At 42.9% G+C, this 19,795-nt stretch overlaps 3 protein-coding genes across 3 annotated transcripts; 1 reads left to right on the top strand and 2 right to left on the bottom strand.

Annotated features, from left to right (window-relative positions):
* Positions 1-398: 398 nt before the first annotated feature.
* LOC136542516 (SUMO-activating enzyme subunit 2-like) lies at positions 399-7,489 on the top strand. The gene is made up of 11 exons (XM_066534997.1): positions 399-600; positions 702-791; positions 1,918-2,001; positions 2,111-2,329; positions 3,835-3,936; positions 4,432-4,875; positions 4,963-5,192; positions 5,449-5,542; positions 5,624-5,806; positions 6,013-6,110; positions 6,647-7,489. Exons 1-11 carry the CDS (start codon positions 556-558, stop codon positions 6,981-6,983), a joined length of 1,926 nt encoding a protein of 641 aa, XP_066391094.1. The 5' UTR covers positions 399-555; the 3' UTR covers positions 6,984-7,489.
* A 146-nt stretch (positions 7,490-7,635) lies between these two features.
* Positions 7,636-8,570, bottom strand: LOC136547046 (uncharacterized). The gene has a single exon (XM_066539013.1). It carries the CDS (start codon positions 8,431-8,433, stop codon positions 7,888-7,890), a length of 546 nt encoding a protein of 181 aa, XP_066395110.1. The 5' UTR covers positions 8,434-8,570; the 3' UTR covers positions 7,636-7,887.
* A 106-nt stretch (positions 8,571-8,676) lies between these two features.
* On the bottom strand, positions 8,677-12,143 carry LOC136547045 (protein EFFECTOR OF TRANSCRIPTION 2-like). Its single transcript, XM_066539012.1, is given in 4 exon segments — positions 8,677-9,863; positions 9,866-10,291; positions 11,360-11,722; positions 11,938-12,143. Coding segments are annotated over 4 exon segments (1,707 nt in total). The 5' UTR covers positions 12,109-12,143; the 3' UTR covers positions 8,677-9,116.
* Positions 12,144-19,795: the final 7,652 nt, after the last annotated feature.

Here is a 19,795-nt window from a genome sequence, read left to right as displayed (position 1 = left end):
CATGCTAGCCGATCGATTTTACCGGCCCCAGCGCAGAGGGAAGGTCAAACATACGCTGTGTTCAACTGGGGCTGGCTGGACTAGCTAGCTCTCTCACATAGACATTGTTCTAATGAACCAGCCAATAATACTTCTCTCTCATATAAACAAATTAACCAGCCAACTAAAGAGGTTCATAATCGCTGCCACACCCACCACCAGCTCGTGTGAAACTACAGAATGGCAACCCGAAAGCCTACCAGCGGCAGCGACCCCTCCCGGGTCTCGAGTCCATGCTCCTTAGTCCATAGGGTAGCCGGGTAGGGGAACCGATCGAGCCGGGACGACAACTGACCAGCAGCGAGGCAGCCACCCGGCCAGCCCCTCAATTTCCACGACGCTTCGGCAGCTCGCCGTCCCCCTCGTCTCCCTCGCCCCAAATCCCCCTCCCCCCAAACCGCAATCCCTCTCGCTCCAAATTCCCATCCGCCCCCCAAACCGCAATCCCTCTCGCTCCAAATTCCCATCCGCCCCCCAAACCCCACTTCACTCAAAACCCTACTGCGCGCGCCCCCGATGGCCGCCGCCACCGCCGCCGCGTCCTCGGAGGAGGCCGTCAAGGTGAGTGACGGGGCCCGTCGTTCACTGTCGGATTTTGGGTGCGCCTGCGCGCAGGGTTGATTTGTTAACGCTTTTCCTGGTCTTGGTGCGCGGGGATGCAGGCGGCGAAGGTGCTGATGGTCGGGGCGGGAGGCATCGGCTGCGAGCTGATGAAGACGCTCGCGCTCTCCGGATTCAGCGACATACACATCGTGAGTCTCCGCTCCGTTTTTACCTCGAGGCTGGGTCTAGGTTTACTGCCCCGCTTTGCTTGAATATGGATTTCGCAGGCCCTGTGGATGGTGGTTTGCTGGTGTGTTCTGGGTTTTAGTGGGATCTATGATAGGGATAGCGTTGACCTAGAGTTGAGAAGTGGACCTGCACTGTTCAACCCACGAGTTGGCAATCTGCTTCTATGATGGCGTACTTACTGTAGCACTGATGACTTCAATGCTCTTGCTTGCAATTGTGCTTGTGGGTTCTGTATTGCATTTTGGGGGCACTCCTCGTTACAACTGTGTTTAGCGCCTTGCTCTCTGCAGGCCCTTTCTTGTCCTGGTGCTTATTTTTATGTTGGTATGAAACATTTCATTTTTTACCTTAATTACTTAGGTTCAGTGTAGTTTGTAACCAGTTTATAAATGGACACATCCTAGTCCTTGTTTAGGTAACCAAAGTACACAAATCAATGTGCTTGAGATATCTACGAATCTATTTCCTTTTATCACTATGACCCATTAGACTAGTTTCCGGTTGGGCTTATAAATCAGAATTAATTCTCAAGCTACAAAACCTCTATCTTGCTGCCTTTAGCATGGCACAGGGTGATGAAAACGTATTTTTGTGCCATCTATTATTTGCCCCCACCTCCACCCCCCCCCCCCAAAAAAAAAAAAAAGGCCCACATCCAAAAAAAAAGTGTCAAGGAGGTCCCGGGTTTGAATCAACCTCCTTGTAAAATAAGAAAATTCAGAGCTGTCTATAGATTCCCTTACAAGACCCCACCTTGTGTAGTACCTTTTAGCACTTTGTGTGGCCTTTTTTTCTATCATTTGCTTCACTTATATTAAATATTGCGCAGGAAAACAACCATTTATCTTACTGCATATGGCATATCACAGGGAGATAAAAAATTTCTGCTGCATCTGTAATTTTTTTCATTACTTTGATGCCTATCATTTGACTCCTATTATGGATTTTTATCCCTCTTATATCTTGACGGTTTGGTAAGTATGCGTTTGTAAAGATTATACTCCCTTATTACTGATGGTAGTAATAAAAATCTGTCTGTTTCATCTCAGACGGTGCACCCAAGTAATCCAACCTTTTTCTCTGCAGATTGATTTGGATACAATTGAAGTTAGCAATCTGAATAGACAGTTTTTGTTTCGGCAGAGTCATGTTGGGCAGTCAAAAGCTAAAGTGAGTTTCACATATGACTAGAATAATTATCCATTTAATAGTTTTTCTTGTAATCACGCTATTGTTGTTTCTTTTTTCTTACACTGTTTTATACCATTGGTGTTGCCAGGTTGCTCGGGATGCTGTGTTGAAATTTAGGCCAAATATCAATATAACACCATACCATGCAAACGTGAAGGATTCTCATTTCAATGTTGATTTCTTCAAGCAATTTAATGTTGTTCTGAATGGTCTTGATAACTTGGATGCTAGACGCCATGTTAACCGCCTTTGCCTTGCTGCTGAAGTTCCTTTGGTTGAAAGTGGCACTACTGGTTTTTTGGGACAGGTAAGGCAACCAAATACTGCAGTCGCAGTCTCAAAATCGCTTGTGCTAGTTTATGCTTATAGATGTTGCTGTTGCTAGACCCTTTGGGGTCACTGTTGTATCGTTGTACTACCCTGTCTTGGCTGCTTCTCTTTGATATAATCGGCAGCTCTCCTGCCTGATTTGTTTTTTAAAAAAAAGTATATGCTTATAGCTTTATTTCATATTGATGTATTCCTTGTGATTTTATTTCATACTGATGGCCTATAACTTTTTTGTTTTTGTTTTTTATATGTACGAAGCATGTAAGCTGTGAGGTATCTAGTTACATGTCAGTAACAACGGTTTTTGTTTTTGACATATCCTTTTCTTTTACTAGCAGTGTTGTCTTGAATTCTCAGCTAGTGTGCAACCTTTTGAATTCTCAACTAGCACACAACATATTTTATCCTTAGAGAAACTCTGATGGCGTATCTTCTTCTGTCAGTGACACTGCAATATTGTTTATTATAGATGTTCACCTTTCTGGTTTTAGATGTTCTGCATTTGCCATAGAATACATAATGATCCCTGGGATAGATGTTTTGTCTTTTTTTCACAACGGTAAATCCGAATTTCTTTACAAAGGCAACGGAATTTCAGAGTCATAGATAAATGTTTTGTCTAGGCCTTTGATATTCTTTTATTTAGAAGATTTACATCAGTAGAAAATCTGTGGGGATTAAGTTAATTTATGCAGGTGTATATGTGGTCATTTTCTTAGAAGTATATTGCTGCTATGAAATCTCCAGGGTAAATTTAGTGGCCTGAGAGGGTATGCTGACACTCAACTAGCATTAAGCATTAACTTGTTCTGGTTGTTTATTTATGCCCGCAAATTAAGATAATAAACGTCATTTAGTCTTACAGAGAGGATGCTGATAAAATCAGATGGAACTTTGGGGTCTAGATAGGCTAGTTTAACTCTGAATTTGATATGACATTTTTCTTTCTTCTATGTAATTTTACTATACCTCTTTAAAATGGTTGTTTATTTAGCAGTTAGGACTTAGGGATCACCAAAATATGATTATAAATCATCTGCAAGATTCAAGCGGATTTCTGATGGTTTGATACAATCTTTTTGTACATATTATATGTGCTGTGTGTTCTTTTTTTTCTTTGGTTAGTAATATAATTAGATATGATGATTGTATTGGATTTTGGTAGTGTGCAACCGGTGCTCTCAGAATTTGAAGCTTGAGACATTCAGTAATTTTGCAATGCTGGTGGAATATGTACAAGTCAGCATATCACAATATATCATCAAATGTACGCATTGATTTTGGTCTTTATCAATTGGCCATTGCCTCTTAGTATACATATGAAATCCGGTACATTGTTTATTCTCATGGGAATAAACTATACATTTGTTAACTCAAACGTGTCGAATATTTGTCACTAATAACAAACTTAATCAGCACCACCCTGCATATTACTCCAAGCTAATGCTTTGGTCAAAGTACTTTCCATTCCATACATTTCAGGTTACTGTTCATGTCAAGGGTAAAACAGAGTGCTATGAGTGTCAACCAAAGCCTGTCCCTAAATCATATCCTGTCTGCACAATTACAAGCACACCATCAAAGGTTACCTCTCTGGCTCAACTTTTTATTTATTTGTTTTGTTGGACAGTTTATTATGCTGCATATCCGCTCTTGTTTTTCTTTGTGTTATTGTATGCATGCAAGTGTAAGTTTCTAATCCTTTAGTTTTTCATTGTTTTGAACATCTTGTGGAATGTGTTTGCTATTCAGATTCATAAATGTAAACTATTATGTATTGCATATTTTTGTATACGAAAAAATAATTATTTCCCCATTTTTATGGCAAGTTATTTCAATCCAATGTTTTATTGGATTTAGACGGGCATGAATGCCGTTGTATTCTTACAGACAATTTGTTTTTTGGCATCTCTGACGCAGTTCAATTTTTAAATATCAACATTTTTCCTTGAGCACGTAAATATCAGCATGTTAGCTTGTTGGGGTTATACTGCTGTGCATTTACAATTATGTTATAGTATGATAGAATCTGATGGCTTCTTAGGTTTAGCACTAATGACTGATTTTATCTCTTTGCAGTTTGTTCATTGCATCGTTTGGGCGAAAGACCTGCTTTTTGCAAAGCTATTTGGTGATAAAAAACAGGATAATGATCTTAATGTGCACTCGAAAGATGATACTAGTTCAAAAACAGATGTTTTTGAAAGGAGTTTAGATGAAGATCTTGAGCAATACGCCCAGAGAATATATGACCACGTATTTGGTTACAACATTGAAGTTGCCTTGGATAATAAGGAAACTTGGAAGAATCGGAGAAAGCCAAACCCAATATACATTAGAGATGCATTGCCTGAAGGTGCTGTTCAGCAAAATGGTCGTTCTCAGGATCACATGAATGACGAGCAGGATACGTCTGCTATGGTGTCCCTAGGCCTTAGGAATTCACAAGAGATATGGAGTCTTGCTGACAATTCAAGAGTGTTCGTGGAGGCTTTAAAATTATTTTTTGAGAAAAGAGAGAAGGTTCATATGCTTTCTTTTCTGAGTTGTATGACATCTTAAAGTTTTTCTTTATATAGAAATTAATCCAGGCTTGATTTTCTCTTTCAGGAAATAGGGAGCCTTATTTTTGACAAGGATGACCAATTGGCTGTCGAGTTTGTTACTGCTGCAGCAAATATCAGAGCTTCCTCTTTTGGAATACCACTGCATAGCCTTTTCGAAGCTAAAGGTGTTGCTGGAAATATAGTTCATGCTGTGGCAACTACTAATGCTATAATAGCTGGTCTAATTGTCATCGAAGCAATTAAAGTGCTCAAGGGTGATTATCAAGATTATAGGTAACCACATTCTAAACCTGTCACATTGTATTTTTCTTGCACCAATGGTTTCTATCTAAGATTTGCTGTTCATGTCAAATGCTTAGTTTCTGTTTATGCTTGCTTCTGAAGAGTCAAAGTTGTGAAATCTAGACTATTACGGAACTTGTTTTCTTTATCAATTTGTCATTGTATATAATTATCTTGTTGCTTTCCTATTTGTTTTTGGGCATGTATAAAATAGAAGTAATGTAACTTCATGGTTCATGTTTTACAGAATGACGTACTGTCTTGAGCATCCAGCAAGGAAGATGCTCTTGATGCCTGTTGAGCCTTTTGAACCTAGTAAATCATGCTATGTCTGCTCTGAGGTAAGTACTTTTCGAGTTAGGCTTTTGTTACATTTTTTCTGATTCTTCGGCACTGACATGAAGTAAAACTGAACGCAACAGACCCCACTTGTGCTGGAGGTTAATACTAAGACAACAAAGCTCCGGGAAGTCATTGAAAAAGTTATAAAAAGCAAACTTGGAATGAACCTCCCTTTGATAATGGTTGGTGCCACACTTGTTTTTGAGGATGGTGAAGATTTGGAGGAGGATGAGATTGCAAATTATGCTTTAAACCTCGAAAAGGTGCTGTGATACTTTCTAAGTTAATTTTCCTGCTCAAGAAAAGTCAGTTGTATGCACTGTGGCATATATTCTAAAATTCTTGTTTCTTAAAAATTTGCAGCCCTTTGTTGTGTTCATGATCAGCTTAGTTGATTTGTATAAACTTAAATTTTAAGCTTGCAGCCCCTAGTTGTGTTTATGCCAGCTTAGTTGATCCATTATTGCAGGTCTTGGCTGAACTTCCAGCTCCAGTTCTAAATGGTACAACGCTTATGGTCGAGGATTTGCATCAGGAACTCAAATGCAATATCAACATCAAACACAGGTTCTTCTTTTCTTCTTTCACAGACTATGCACCCTATAATTTCATGGTTCCATTTCTTTGGAAACCTTGGTGGTTGGCCTCTGTGTACCTTTGCACTCATCTAAAGAAACTTGAGCTGCATGGTATTATGTAACTTGTTGTACCTTGTTTTGAATTAACCTTTTGCTTCTATTGCTAGATATGTAATGAGATATGCCATACCTTACACTCATCTACAGAAACTAGAGCTGCATCGTATTATGTAGCTTGCCCTTATTTTGAATGAACCTTGCTTCTATGCTAGATACGTAATGAGATATGCCATACCTTACACTCATCTACAGAAACTAGAGCAGCATGGTATTGTGTAACTTGCTCTTATTTTGAATTAACCTTGCTTATATGCTAGATACATATTGAGATATTCCATTTCTTTGATTACTGGATGCCAAATTGCTTGTATCCTACAGATACAAAATGGTATCCATATGCTGCAATTCCATACTATTGCGCCGATACACAATTCTGTATCTTCATCAATTGAATGGTCAATGCAGGGATGAGTTCAATGAAGAAAAGGAGCCTGACGGAATGGTTCTTGCTGGGTGGTCTGGCCCAGTTGATAAGCAAATTACCAGTAATGGTGAGAATAGATCAGTTCCATCTTCATCCAATACAGAAGATGTTGATGTTACTGCTGAGGATATATCAGCGAAGCCTGGAATGAAGCGTAAGCTGAACGAAATATTAGAGGCAAAGGAGAATTTTGATGCTCTTGAAAATCCTACGGATGTTGGATCCAGCAGTGCTCAAGTTGTTGAAGACGACGACGACGACGAGCTTGTTATGTTTGATGAGGACCCAAGGCAAAGCAAGAAGAAGAGATTGCAATAGCATCCTGGTGCAGCGATAACAGCTCTTGACTCCCGGCATCATGGCTAACACATTGTTCAATCATAACATCTTTGATAACTTATCTATGTGGTGATGTGCTAGGTTGATGTTGAGACATTGGTAACAATTCCCGGGACACCTTTTTTTGGACTCAGATACCGCCCTGTAGGATTGTAATTTGTAGGTTTTAGGCACAAAAGCAACTAATGCTCTGCTGACAGCCTGCTGCAAGATAGCATTTGTATCTCAAGAGCCAAGGTCCTGTGTTGGTGATGGTTTTTGTTCAGTTTTGAGGGGTGACCGGGTGAACCACCGAGCTATCTGGCATATTAAGTGCCATTCATAGGGTCTGGAAATATGTACTCATCCTGTAATTCTGTTAGCGCTACGCTATATGTCAACAAGGCCTGGGTTTAGAAGCCATCTCAGATTTCCTGTATTATGGATCGTTTTCTTCGAAGCAAGTGAATGATCATTCAGGCCTTTTGGGCGGTGTTGTATTCATCTCAATCCATGTAGGTTTGGGTGGATTGAGGTGGAATTTACTTTAAGTTCCACTTCGATGCATCTCAAACACATGTGAATTGATCCGAATCTGACTTCATACGAACAAGGCCTCGTAGGATATCGCATGGGGTTCTAACCAGAGAAACTATAGTAAAACAAAGCTGATCCACCGTCACAGCTGAAGTTGTTTCGGCCACAGAGCCAGGAACTATCAAATCGTATAAACAATCCAACGTCTTATAAATCGGCATCACACATTTTTCCAAAAAATAATAAAAATCGGCATCCCAACTCCGAAGAACGGGAACACTATCCATCCTCATAAAAAAACTCTGATGAGGAAAAAGCATCTCAATCTCAACTTCTCAAGCAGACGAACAAGAAATGAAGAAATCCATCAATGCAGGAAAATCCGCATTAGTTTCCGGCTGCCGCCGGTCTTCTGGATCCCCTCCAAGAACGCCGCGCCCCTACTGTGGCAGACGAGCGCGCACACCACGACGCCGAGGAGGAACGCCGCGAGCCGCCGGAGCCCGCCGCCTCGCCTGCTCCGCCCTCTCTCCAACACCGCGGCCCATACGTCGAGCACCTGGCCCAGGCCGGACGCGTTCCAGGCCTCCGCGAGCGCCGCGAGCCTGTCGCCGCCGAGTGCCAGGGAGAGCGCGACCGCAGCAACCGTCTCGGCTGGTGTCTTTCTCCTCCTGCCCAACCTAATCCATCCGCCGCCCCCGCCGCCGGGAAGAACGATGAGGGGCCGCGGGCGGGGCAGCAGGCGGCGCAGGGAGGTGGAGACGAGGCGGCGGAGGGGCGGCGGCGGGAATGCGATGGTCTTGGGCTTCGGGCGGCTGCGGCGGCGGCCGCCGCCACGGCTGCAGCTGATGTCGGTGGAGACGGGGTCGGCGAGGGAGAGGCGTGGGGGTCGGAGGAGTTGGGATCGGAGCATCGTGCGAGCACGGGGCGATGGATGGGTGGAGCGAAGGCGAAGGCTGCGGCTTGCAATCTTCTCGGCGTTTTTTCCGGTGGCCAATGCGGTGCGTGCGGACGCTCGGGCAGATGATGCTTTCAAATTTGGACCCGCAGGCCCACGAGAACTTTATAGCGTCAAACTAATTTTCTGCGAATTCGTGAAATCTTCTGCGAATTCCCAGAAGGCTGCGTCTGGCGTTGGTCTGGCCGTCTGGGCCATCAAACCGATTTTGCCTCGTTGACGATCCAGGAAAGCTGGGGTGTTTCCTAAAAAAAGAAAGAGGAAAACTGGGGTGTTTGCTAAAAAAAAGAAAAGCTGGGGTGAATAAAAAGGATTTTTTTTTTAAAAAAAGGGCAGGAAGCGTACAATCCTGTAGCCTTACTGAAGCGCAAAAAATTCATGACGTAGAAAATGGAGAAATTAATCCCTTCAGATGAGCAATGCTCAGCATAAGACATTCATCCTTCAGCTCTCTACGAATCCATCAAATACAGTTACAGAATGTCTGTAGTCTTTTTGGGACACATGATGAAATATGAATGATCAACCTTCACTGGGAGAAAAAGATCTTTATGAAAAAAAAACTTTCTGTGTTTCAATTTGCTAACAGAAGTGCGAACACAACAATTGGATGTAAGAATAAAAAAACGTCCTGTCTATTACACCGATGGTGTAGGGAGGAATGCTGCTCTTTGCCCTTTGTGCAATGCACATCTCTTCCTCCCTTCAACCGGTCTATTCATACAAGGTGAGCCGTTTGATGTACGGGCGCCACAGGTACACGGCCATCCTGAGCTTCTGGAAAACGAAGCACCAGTGGCCTCTATTCCACTGTCCTCCTCACACCTTTCCATTCCTGCAATTGACACCATTTTGCAAGGCCTGTTATCTGTCATTGCTGTTATCTGAGATCCTGAGCCTCTTGATGGCTGTTTGCTCGCCGGTTTCCTCTGTGATTTGAGCAGCTCAAACCACATTCTCCCAGAAGGCTGCTCCTCCTGAGACTCAGATTCAGCATGGGAAACCTTCTCTTCTAAGATACAAGCATCCCTGGAGATTTCACGTGTTCCATCTTCTGTAGAAGCTTCTCCAGTATTCACCTTTTCTGATTCGAAGCTATTGGTGTGCCTCAAAGGTTCCTCCAGTATTTTGCTTTCCTGTTTCGGAACTGAGCTGTCCAAATCTTCAGTTAGACAAGGTACGAACTCAGGAATTGCAATCTCAACTTGGCAAGGATAGCTAGTAGGTGAACTTTTTGGGCTGCCTTTGTCTCTTTTACCTTTGTGTAAGCTGCACCTCTTCCTTCCATGAACTGGGTGCTCCAGACAAGAAGAACCATCTTCGAGCACCACTCCACAAACAGAGTTAGAATCCTGTATCGGCACAGTTCTCCGTTTAACCGTTTTGTAACATCAATCTTTTTTACTTTGTATCCTTCGGACCTCCTTCTATGTGCTTGTCTATTTGCACAGGGAATATCAGATATTTTTTTCCAGGGAATATCAGTCATCTCACCTTCAATGTCCTCAGAGTTAAGTACCTGAGGTCTGAAACGAACAATAGTACGAACCCTTGGGAGCATACTTTTAATTATGCCAGGCGAGGTGTTAGCTGACCCACTTCCCTTTATCTTTATACCTGCTTTCTCTCCAAATATTTTTTGTTTCATGTCACTTACTCTGCTAAGTAGAGATCTATGGTTGGCTGCTCGCAGTTCTAACTTGTGCAGTATTTCTTCCCGGCGACAAGCACTATTCTGAAGCTTGTTCCATGCATAATCAAATACTCTCAGCAGTAGTGCTTCAGTCTTCTCAGCTTCTTGTTTATTGTCCATCTGTTTGTTTCCAACAGTAGAAAGGACAAAAAAGAATGGAAAATGTTAAGACCACTCATATAATAATCAAATTACAATGTTAACTGCTAAGGTGAAAAGGACAACCGAGAATTCATAACCGACCCTTTCTGTTTTTATAAAGCAACCAAGCAAGTATATAAATATTGACGGATTTCCCTACATCCATTAGGCCATGTTTCGAAACAAAATAGTCTCCTCCAATCAATACACATTAGGAATGAATGAGTGTGTGTGTGTTGGGGGGGAGGGGGGGGGGGTGTAATTCCTGTTCCATTCCAATTCACTTGTATTTGGTGTACATCTTGATATTAAAACGTAAAAAAAATCTAGTTAGGGAATGCCACGACACAAATATATCCCCAAGTAGTTTTCCATGAACAGGTGAGCAAAATTAGGCACTTTCATGTGGAACAGCATATTGATAGTTCAACTGTAGTTAAGTGCAATTCTGAATGTAACACTGCAGGAAACAGTGAGGGTAAGACTAGAAAGTAGAAACCTTTAGGAGGAAGTATTTTTATTACTCTATTTATACAAGCTAAGAAGGATAGGCCTGATGCAGTGGTGAGAGCTGTCTCACTGAGTCACCAGATCGCGGGTTCGAAGCAGCCTTTCCGTAGATTTTGAGGGGGGGAGGCTTGCCTCGGTTTTTCCCTTCCCCAGACCCCACTCATGTGGGAGCCTCCGGCACTGGGTCTGCCCTATTTATACAAGCTAAGGGCAAACCATTTAACAATTCAACTGCTGAAGAATAATGATAATTCTTTATGAAAAAAATCAAGCAAAGTGTACATTCAGCAAGAAACAATGTGAAATGGATGAAGTGAGCAAGCATAACATTTGTCAGAACGAAACATGTTAACACATATACACAATATCACAAAATCATAGCGTTCTTTGCAGTTTAGAAACCTTCAAACTAGACTCTCATTCAGAACTCAGACATCATTGGCATGTTAATGTACACTACTACACTTGCAAAATGATGTCTGAGTTCCACTGCCCCGCAAATCCTAGAATGGAAAAAGGATCAATAGAAACGCTTACCAGTGCACATCGAAACACGACGGAGTAGCCTCTGGAGAACACTTCTCTGAACAGTCCAGGACCCGCGGCGAGCGCATTCACCGCATCTCTACCAGCAGAACCCAGCGAATTCGCAGTGTCCAGATGCGACCCCGGGCGGCCATACTGCTGCAGCCTCGCCCGGACACTGTCAGCCTGCCCGAGGTACACCACGACGACGCCTCGCGCGTCACGCCTCCGGGCCCTGACGCCCTCGTCGGCCTCGCCGGCAACGCCTAGCTCGTAGAGGCCGGGGAAGTTGTCCGGGAGGTTGCGGATGCGGTACCTCTGGACCCCCTCCTTGCCGGCAGCGTGGTCCCTCCAGTCCGACGGCCCGACAAGAACCTGGAAATGGGATAAGTGAGGGGTTGAGGCGCAGATGGGGCGCGAACCAAGAACCCAGAATTTCCAGATTGGACACCGGGTTTCACAGGCGAGATGAAGAATTGGTGGTCGGGGAGCCAGATCCCGTGAACTGCATCGTGCCCTCAGCCAGCTCGCGCCAGAAACAGGAGCAGATGGCGAGAAGGAGAACTAGTGAGGAGACGGGGAGTTCGTACCTTCCATGGGGAGAAGAGGGAGTCGTGCTTGGTGCGGGAGCAGTCTTCCCTCTTCAGCCTGGCGGTTACGGGTGCGGCGGGCGCAGGCATCGCTCTGCCAGTGCCGGACCTGCTCCGGTTGCAGGTGGCTGGCAGTCGAGCTCTGCGCCGCCGCTGCCGCACCACCGGCATGGTCGCCGGGAGCGGGCTCGTGTCGTGTTTTGAAAATCTGGGTTCGTTGGACTGGGCTGGCCGTGGACGCTGATGGGCTCCAACTTGAGCCGGGCTTTGTCGGGTTGTGACTAGAGAGGGACCACCGGAATTCTGGTGGCAAACAGCTTAGCGCAGCTCTAGTGTGAAATCAATTTTCCTTTGCAACATAATTGGCGTGTAAGATTTATTTGCTATAGCCTATGTTCAAGTAAAGAAAAAAACAAGTACAACTTTCTACTTCACAAAACTGATCAACTTTCACATCTTATACTAAAGACTACGTGCCTTGTATATTATATGCATTTGTTGAGCTCACGGTTCCAACCATACTATAAGGTCGATTTTGAGGTCTGACATCCAGCAACCAAACACTCTAGTGTGAAAAGTTCAATTTTTCCTCCACGGTTCGACTTTTGTTCTACACTTCGACACTAGAGCTGCTCTGACAGCTGGCCACGCAAGTAGCCATTGGATACAAAGGATGTGTTTGGATGGCACCCAGAGCAACAGTCCTAGAACTTTCCAAAAAGCTGTGGCGTGCAATCCGCATGACCTTCCAAAGTACTAGGCAACAACTTGCCTTCGATTTTGAGTGTCTGGGATGGAGATCGATGCTTGGAGCACTCCTTGCCTAGAAGATCGAATTAAGTACTCCTTCTGTCCTGCATTTTAGAAATTTTAAGATAAATTAAGAAAAAATATAAAAGACGCAAGTACCTTTATTTTATTTTCTAATCAGACACTATCATTAATGTGATTAATGGTAATTGGTTGATAAATGAAAAATATTTGATATAAAATTAGTTTTATCCTCTAGAATGCATTATATTTGAGGACCAATTTTGAATGCTAAAATGAACTATGGCCCCGTTCGTTTGGCTGAAAAAACAAGCCAAAACATTGTTCTGGCTGAATTGTTGTGAGAGAAAAACACTATTCCAACTGAAAAAACAGTCTGAATAGTATAGATTATAAGGTTAAGCGAGCGGGGCCTATATTTCAGGCCGGAGGATTAGGCCTTTAGGTGTTGAAAATGATAAATTGGCTCAAATAGCTCGATTTGTATGTCCTAATTACATAGAGTCGGATTCGTTGCTCATACAAGACTTCTCTAATACTTAAGATAAGTTACATAATTTATGAAAAGACAAACTTCCAACCAAGTCATTTTGCCATAGTCTTTATCACACAAAAAATCCCCGGGGAGGGGGGGGGGGGTCGCATTTTGTTTGCCTTTTTCATAATCGTTAGTCACTGAAATACTTCATAAAATTTATTAGTTTTTTATTTGAATTGTCATTAATTTACCAAATATGTGATGGGAATAAATACACTTTTATTTTTGTGCTCACTCGTTGTTGACTCCTAGATACAGAATCCAAATGCGTCGAGGAAACGAACCATAAGGAATCGCGAGCTGTTTGTTTCCTTCCACAGTAACGCAAATGTAAATGGAATTAGTTTAAATTTATCTCCCACTGGTAACGTCTACAGCTTTATTTCTTTTTATGTTTGTGCTACCCAGGTGCAACCAAACAGCTCGTAGGAGTTACGTGAGGCCTTGAAGACTTGTTAGCAGATAGAGTTGCTAGTATGTAGAGTTTCGACATCACTCAAGCATAAGCATGCCTATGGAATAATTTCTGTTACGCTGTAGTAGGACCTGATTGTTGTAAGGTGTTGTTTTCATAATCAATAAAGCTCGTGTACCATTCTATTTCATTACTATGCGTATGTACTTGATCCTGGACTCCTGTTTCAAACACATATTCACTTGGACTCGCAAAATAAAGGTCCGACGCTAACAAATAATTAGTTATAAAAGGAAGTATCTGATCGTGTTAATCTTGTTTGACTTGGAGAGTTCTTGAAACACATCTAGCAACACATGGATATGAACCCGCACATCTCGATTTTGGCAAACAACTGAGATAAAACGGTAAAAGACACGAGCCAGAGAATGCTCATAAAAGATTAGACATTTTGTGAAAATTTATGTTGCTTCTGTTGTGACGCACGGGAATAAAAAAGTGAAATATAGAAAACAAAGAATACCACCTGACCACACGATAAAAATGACCTTATGACAACACCGCCTACTAGTTCACCACAGCATCGGCAACCAATGAGGGGGAGGATTCACCAAAATGATTCCCCAAGGGACATTGAGATGGATGAAATTATACAGGGAGTCCTGATTTCAAAAAACAAAGGACGATGGAGACGTCTTGATTTTATTGAAGCTTGGTATGCAGGGAGTCCTGCTGGTGAAGTGGTCACCACTGGTAAGTTTCTTGTTAATGATCACCCTGTAGTTGTGCTCTTTGATTCTGGTGCTTCACAATCCTTTGTGAGTTCTACTTTTGCATCTAAGCATAAGATGAATGTGATTACAATTGTCAAGGGGGTTATTGTATTAATGCTGTTGGAAATAATATCATGACTAACCAAGTAGTTAAAGATGTAAAGATTGAGATTGGGGATCGAGAGTTCCTTATGGGTCTTATAGTTCTGCCAAGGGTAGGAATCGATGTAATCCTAGGGATGAAGTGGATGAGCGGGAATGGAGTGTTGATCGATACATCAACCCATGTGGTAATGTTGAGGGATCCTGTGGATAAGAAGGGTTTTCTAGTGCAGTTACCTCGTGATATCGCTATCCACAATACAACCAATGCTACCCTAGTCAAAGCCATTGAGGATATACCGGTTGTCTGTGAGTTTCTAGATGTCTTCCCTGATGACTTGCCTAGATTACCTCCGGACCGTGAAGTAGAATTCAAGATAGAACTCATTCCGGGTACGGCTCCTATTTCTCGAAGGCCCTATAGAATGCCGCCCAATGAGTTGGCTGAGCTGAAGATTCAGTTAAATGAGCTATTAAAGAAAGGTTTGATTCGGCTTAGTTCTTCTCCTTGAGGTTGTCCGGCTATCTTTGTGAAGAAGAAGGACGAGTCTCTGCGCATGTGCGTAGATTATCGCCCCCTTAATGCTGTTACCATCAAGAACAAATACCCTCTTCCTCGCATCGATATTCTGTTTGATCAGCTCTCCAAAGCTAAGATATTCTCCTAGATCGATTTGAGGTCTGACTACCATCAGATCAAAATTCGTCCTGAAGATATACCTAAGACAGCTTTCTCTACTCGTTATGGCTTGTTCGAATACCTTGTCATGTCCTTTGGGTTGACAAATACTCCAGCACACTTTATGTACCTGATGAATTCGGTATTCATGCCAGAATTGGACAAGTTCGTTGTCGTGTTCATTGATGATATCCTGGTATATTCTCAGAATGTAGAAGAGCACGCTGAACATCTGAGAATTGTTTTAACTCGATTACGTGACAACCAGCTTTATGCTAAGTTCAGCAAGTGCGAATTCTGGTTGAACAAGATACCTTTTCTAGGTCATGTGTTATCTGGAGATGGGATTTCAGTTGACCCTACTAAGGTGCAAGAAGTCCTAGAGTGGAAGGCACCTACTATGGTCACAGAAGTCCGAAGCTTCCTAGGTTTGGCTGGCTATTATCATCGATTTATCCCGGATTTCTCAAAAATTGCCAAGCCCATGACTCGACTACTTCAAAAGGATAAGAAGTTTGTGTGGACTCCGAAGTGTGAAAAGACTTTCCACACTTTACGGACCTTACTAACTTCTGCTCCTGTATTGGCACAACCTGACATCGAGAAGCCTTTTGATGTCTATTGTGATGCATGTGGCACCGGTTTGGGGTGTGTTCTTATGCAGGAGGGCTGAGTCATTGCTTATGCTTCGCGCCAGCTTCGAAAGCATGAAATCAATTATCCTACCCATGACTTAGAGCTAGCCGCGGTTGTTCATGCCCTGAAGATTTGGAGACATTACTTGCTAGGTAATATGTGCAACATCTATACTGACCATAAAAGTCTCAAGTACATCTTTACTCAACCCGAGTTGAACATGCGTCAGCGACGATGGTTAGAATTGATCAAAGACTACAACCTTCAAGTGCACTACTATCCTGGCAAGACAAATGTGGTTGCTGATGCCTTACGCAGAAAGGCCCATTGCAATTCCTTAGTTAGTGAAGACTTTCATTTGGCACACCTCCTTCATCCTGTAGTACTCTACAATATCACTGTGGATTGCTCTCTTAAAAGTCGAATTATCGAACTCCAGAAGACTGATGTGGGTGTGTTTCACATCAAGCGGAAGATGAAAGAGCAAGAGACCAAGCACTTTAGGGTCGATGATAAAGGAATTCTCTGGTTTAATGATAGGCTTGTAGTACCCAAAGACAAAGAACTTAGAAATCAAATTATGGCTGAAGCCCATTCTTCTAGATTGTCCATCCATCCTAGTAGCAATAAAATGTATCAAGATCTCAAGCTATATTATTGGTGGACCAAGATGAAGAAAGAAATCGCAGCCTACGTGGCAAGGTGTGATAACTGTTGTAGAGTCAAGGCTATTCACATGAGGCCTGGATTATTGCAGCCACTCTCTATTCCTGGCTGGAAGTGGGAAGAAATTGTTATGGATTTCATTGTTGGGTTACCCACTACCAAAAAGGGTTGTGATTCCATCTAGGTCATCATAGATCGTCTAACCAAATCCGCTCACTTTATTCCAGTCAAGTCTACCTATCACCCTCATAATTATGCTGATATTTATTTTTAACAAGTGGTACGTCTCCATGGTGTACCCAAATCCATTGTTTCAGATAGAGGACCGCAATTCATGGCTCGCTTTTGGGAGTGCTTACATCAGAATCTTGGCACTCATCTAATCCGTAGTTCTGCCTATCATCCGCAAACATCAGGACAGATTGAGCGTGTTAATCAAATTCTTGAAAACATACTTAGAGCTTGTCTTATCTCTTGCAAAGATTCTTGGGAGGAATGGTTGCCTCTCGCTAAATTCTCTTATAAGAACAGTTATCAAGAGAGTATCAAAATGGCTCCTTTTGAAGCTCTTTATGCCGCAAGTGTAGGACTCCTTTAAACTGGGTGGAACCTGGAGAAAGAAGATTCTATGGTATTGATTTTGTAAAAGAAGCCGAAGAGCAAGTCTAAACTATACAGAAGAATATGACTGCCGCTCAGGCTAGACAAAAGAGCTATGCTGACAAGAGAAGAAAACCTATTGAGTTTGAAGTAGGTGACCATGTTTATCTGAAGGTATCCCCTATGAGAGGAGTAAAATGTTTTGGAATCAAAAGGAAGCTTGAACCTCGATATGTTGGACCTTACCGTATTATCAAGAAAAGTGGAAGAGTAGCCTATAAACTCGATCTACCATGTAAAATGGGAGTTATATTCCCAGTATTCCATGTGTCTCAGCTGAAGAAGTGTCTCCGTATTCTCGAGGAAAGAGTAGCAACGAGGAGAATCGAATTGAAATCTGATCTTTCTTATGAGGAGAAGCCCATGCAGGTTCTGGATACTCAAGAAAGAGTGACTCGTAGGCGAGTAGTTAAGTTATACAAGGTAGTTTGGAATAATCATAGTGATCGGGATGTAACATGGGAGCGGGAAGATTATCTAAAGGAAAATCATCCAACTTTCTATACTAAATGGTACGCTTTCCAAATCTCAGGACGAGATTTTTCTAAGGGGGGAGGGCTATAACACCCTAGGTGTTTGGCTCCCACAAAAGTGTATTTCATTTCATAAACATGTGCATCATCTATCTCATTATGCCATTGTCACTGAAACATGCATATGCAACATTCGCAATTATGTTTGTTTCATACTTGATTGTTTGTGAATGGTAGTAGTGCAACATGAGTTTCTCATACCTTGAAACATGGCAACATGGTAGTAATATGATAAGTTTAAAATTACAACAAAGTCATGAAACATGTGAAACATGGAATTGCAACATTAGAGTGAAATTGATTGTTTTATTGCTTCATCACATGTGATCATTAGAAGTTGGTGTAGCACTTGTGTAAAGTGGTTGATTATGGTCTAATACACCTTAACTACACTTAGGGTAATGGATGGGACATTGTTCATGTGGACCAAAATGACAAAATTGCCCTCTAGGGGAGGTTTGACTTTGAATGACCCATAGAGTGATACTGTTTGACTGATTCAAAAGTCCAACCTAGAAATCTTGCATGGCTGTGCACTCTTTACCAAAGTTGTAGCTAATTTATCAAGGAACAAAAGTCTCAATATGACCATCTCATGAAAATTGCTAGAACATGTTCAAACAAGGCCCACAAGTCATATTTTCCTGCTGATTTCATACTTAGAAAAATTTCTAAGTCATGAATACCATTCCTGTTGGATCGAGCCAACTTTGGCTTGATACAACTCAGGATCCAGGGAGAATTAGCTGTTGATTTCTAAATCAAAGTTGTAGCTCTACCATAGCTCTACAACTTTTATATACATTACTTCCACTAACTCATCACGGTTTAAGAGATCCAACACTGTTAACTTCGGCTGTCAGTCGTCATCATGGAACACTGAATCAAAGTTTTAGAAAACCTTCAGTGAGTGCCATGGCCGACCGTTTCAGAGTCCGACCACTGCGTGGCGTGCATGCTCTGCCAGTGCCTCCACGTCACGTGTCCATGCTCCAGATGAAAGCCAGCACCTCGTTCACTCGCCTTTCACCTCGTAATTTCACCCCTACCATCCTCTTCCACGAGCGCGGTGACCGGGAAGCCATGGCTGCCATGAGCCAAACCCCCTCAACTGAGCGCCTTTGTCCAATTCCTCTGAGCCACAGCACCACCGTGAGCTCCTCCATGTCTGTGACCACACTGTCATCTCGTTTTCGCCTCAGTTAGAGCTCACCGTGAAGGCGGCTCCACCGGGTCACCATGACTACCGCCGGCTGAGCTCGCATGTGGCTGTGCCGCTCGAGCCTCTTACCATCCCCTCTTTCCCTTGCTCTGGGTCTAGTGAGTGATGCTGATTCTCGTAGGGTAGGCCACTAGGGTCGTGACGCCGTCACCTCGCCGGAGCCGGCCAACCCATGGCCGTGCGCCGCCATGGTCGTCGCCATTTCCTCTAGCTGCTGTAATAGCTGAAATTGGTGGTACCACTAGGTGCGCATGGGTGAGGCGAACATGTTGGCACCGATGGCCTCGCCGGAGCTGCCACCGGTGACGAGCTACGCCGTCGTCCGTCTTTCCCTCCCCTATCTGTCTCACTGCCTTGCGGGACCCGCTCGTCAGTCGCCGAGCTGAGGCGGGAGCCGACCTGGGCCGCGCCGTGTTCTGGGCTACGCTAGTGCATGCTTCGCGGGCCGCCGTATTCTTCCGGGCCGGCCCAGCAGTAGGGTTAGGTTTTCCATTTTGTTTTGTTTTATTCTTTTTCATAGATTTGTGTACATATTCAAAAATGTGTATCTCTTAGTTGGTAGATCCAAATGATGTGGTTCCAATTTTGTTGAGTTCCTGGTAATGTCTAGTTTATATTAAAAATATAATTTATACCATGTTCTGTTATGAAAAATGGAGTTGCTAATTATCTCTTTTAATCATGAGGGAAATAGGGGTAATTATATCTTTTTTGTGTAGCTCCAAATGGCATGAAATTTTTATGGTGTACTGCTCATATCATGGATAGCTTGTAGTTAAATTTTCATACATTTTGGACACTGTATGTAGGAGTTAGGAAATTCTCTTGTTTGCATGGATGGATCTTGTGTGAAATTTTATAAT

This window comes from Miscanthus floridulus, chromosome 3 (assembly GCF_019320115.1).
Source record: "Miscanthus floridulus cultivar M001 chromosome 3, ASM1932011v1, whole genome shotgun sequence".
NCBI lineage: Eukaryota > Viridiplantae > Streptophyta > Magnoliopsida > Poales > Poaceae > Miscanthus > Miscanthus floridulus.
This window is presented reverse-complemented; position numbering and strand designations above follow the sequence as displayed.

Coding starts and splice junctions, on each gene's coding strand:
- LOC136542516 (XM_066534997.1), top strand. CDS start 556: ATGGCCGCCGCCACCGCCGCCGCGTCCTCGGAGGAGGCCGTCAAG. Junction 3,937..4,431: donor TTACAAGCACACCATCAAAG/GTTACCTCTCTG, acceptor ATCTCTTTGCAG/TTTGTTCATTGCATCGTTTG. Junction 5,193..5,448: donor GGTGATTATCAAGATTATAG/GTAACCACATTC, acceptor CATGTTTTACAG/AATGACGTACTGTCTTGAGC.
- LOC136547046 (XM_066539013.1), bottom strand. CDS start 8,433: ATGCTCCGATCCCAACTCCTCCGACCCCCACGCCTCTCCCTCGCCGAC.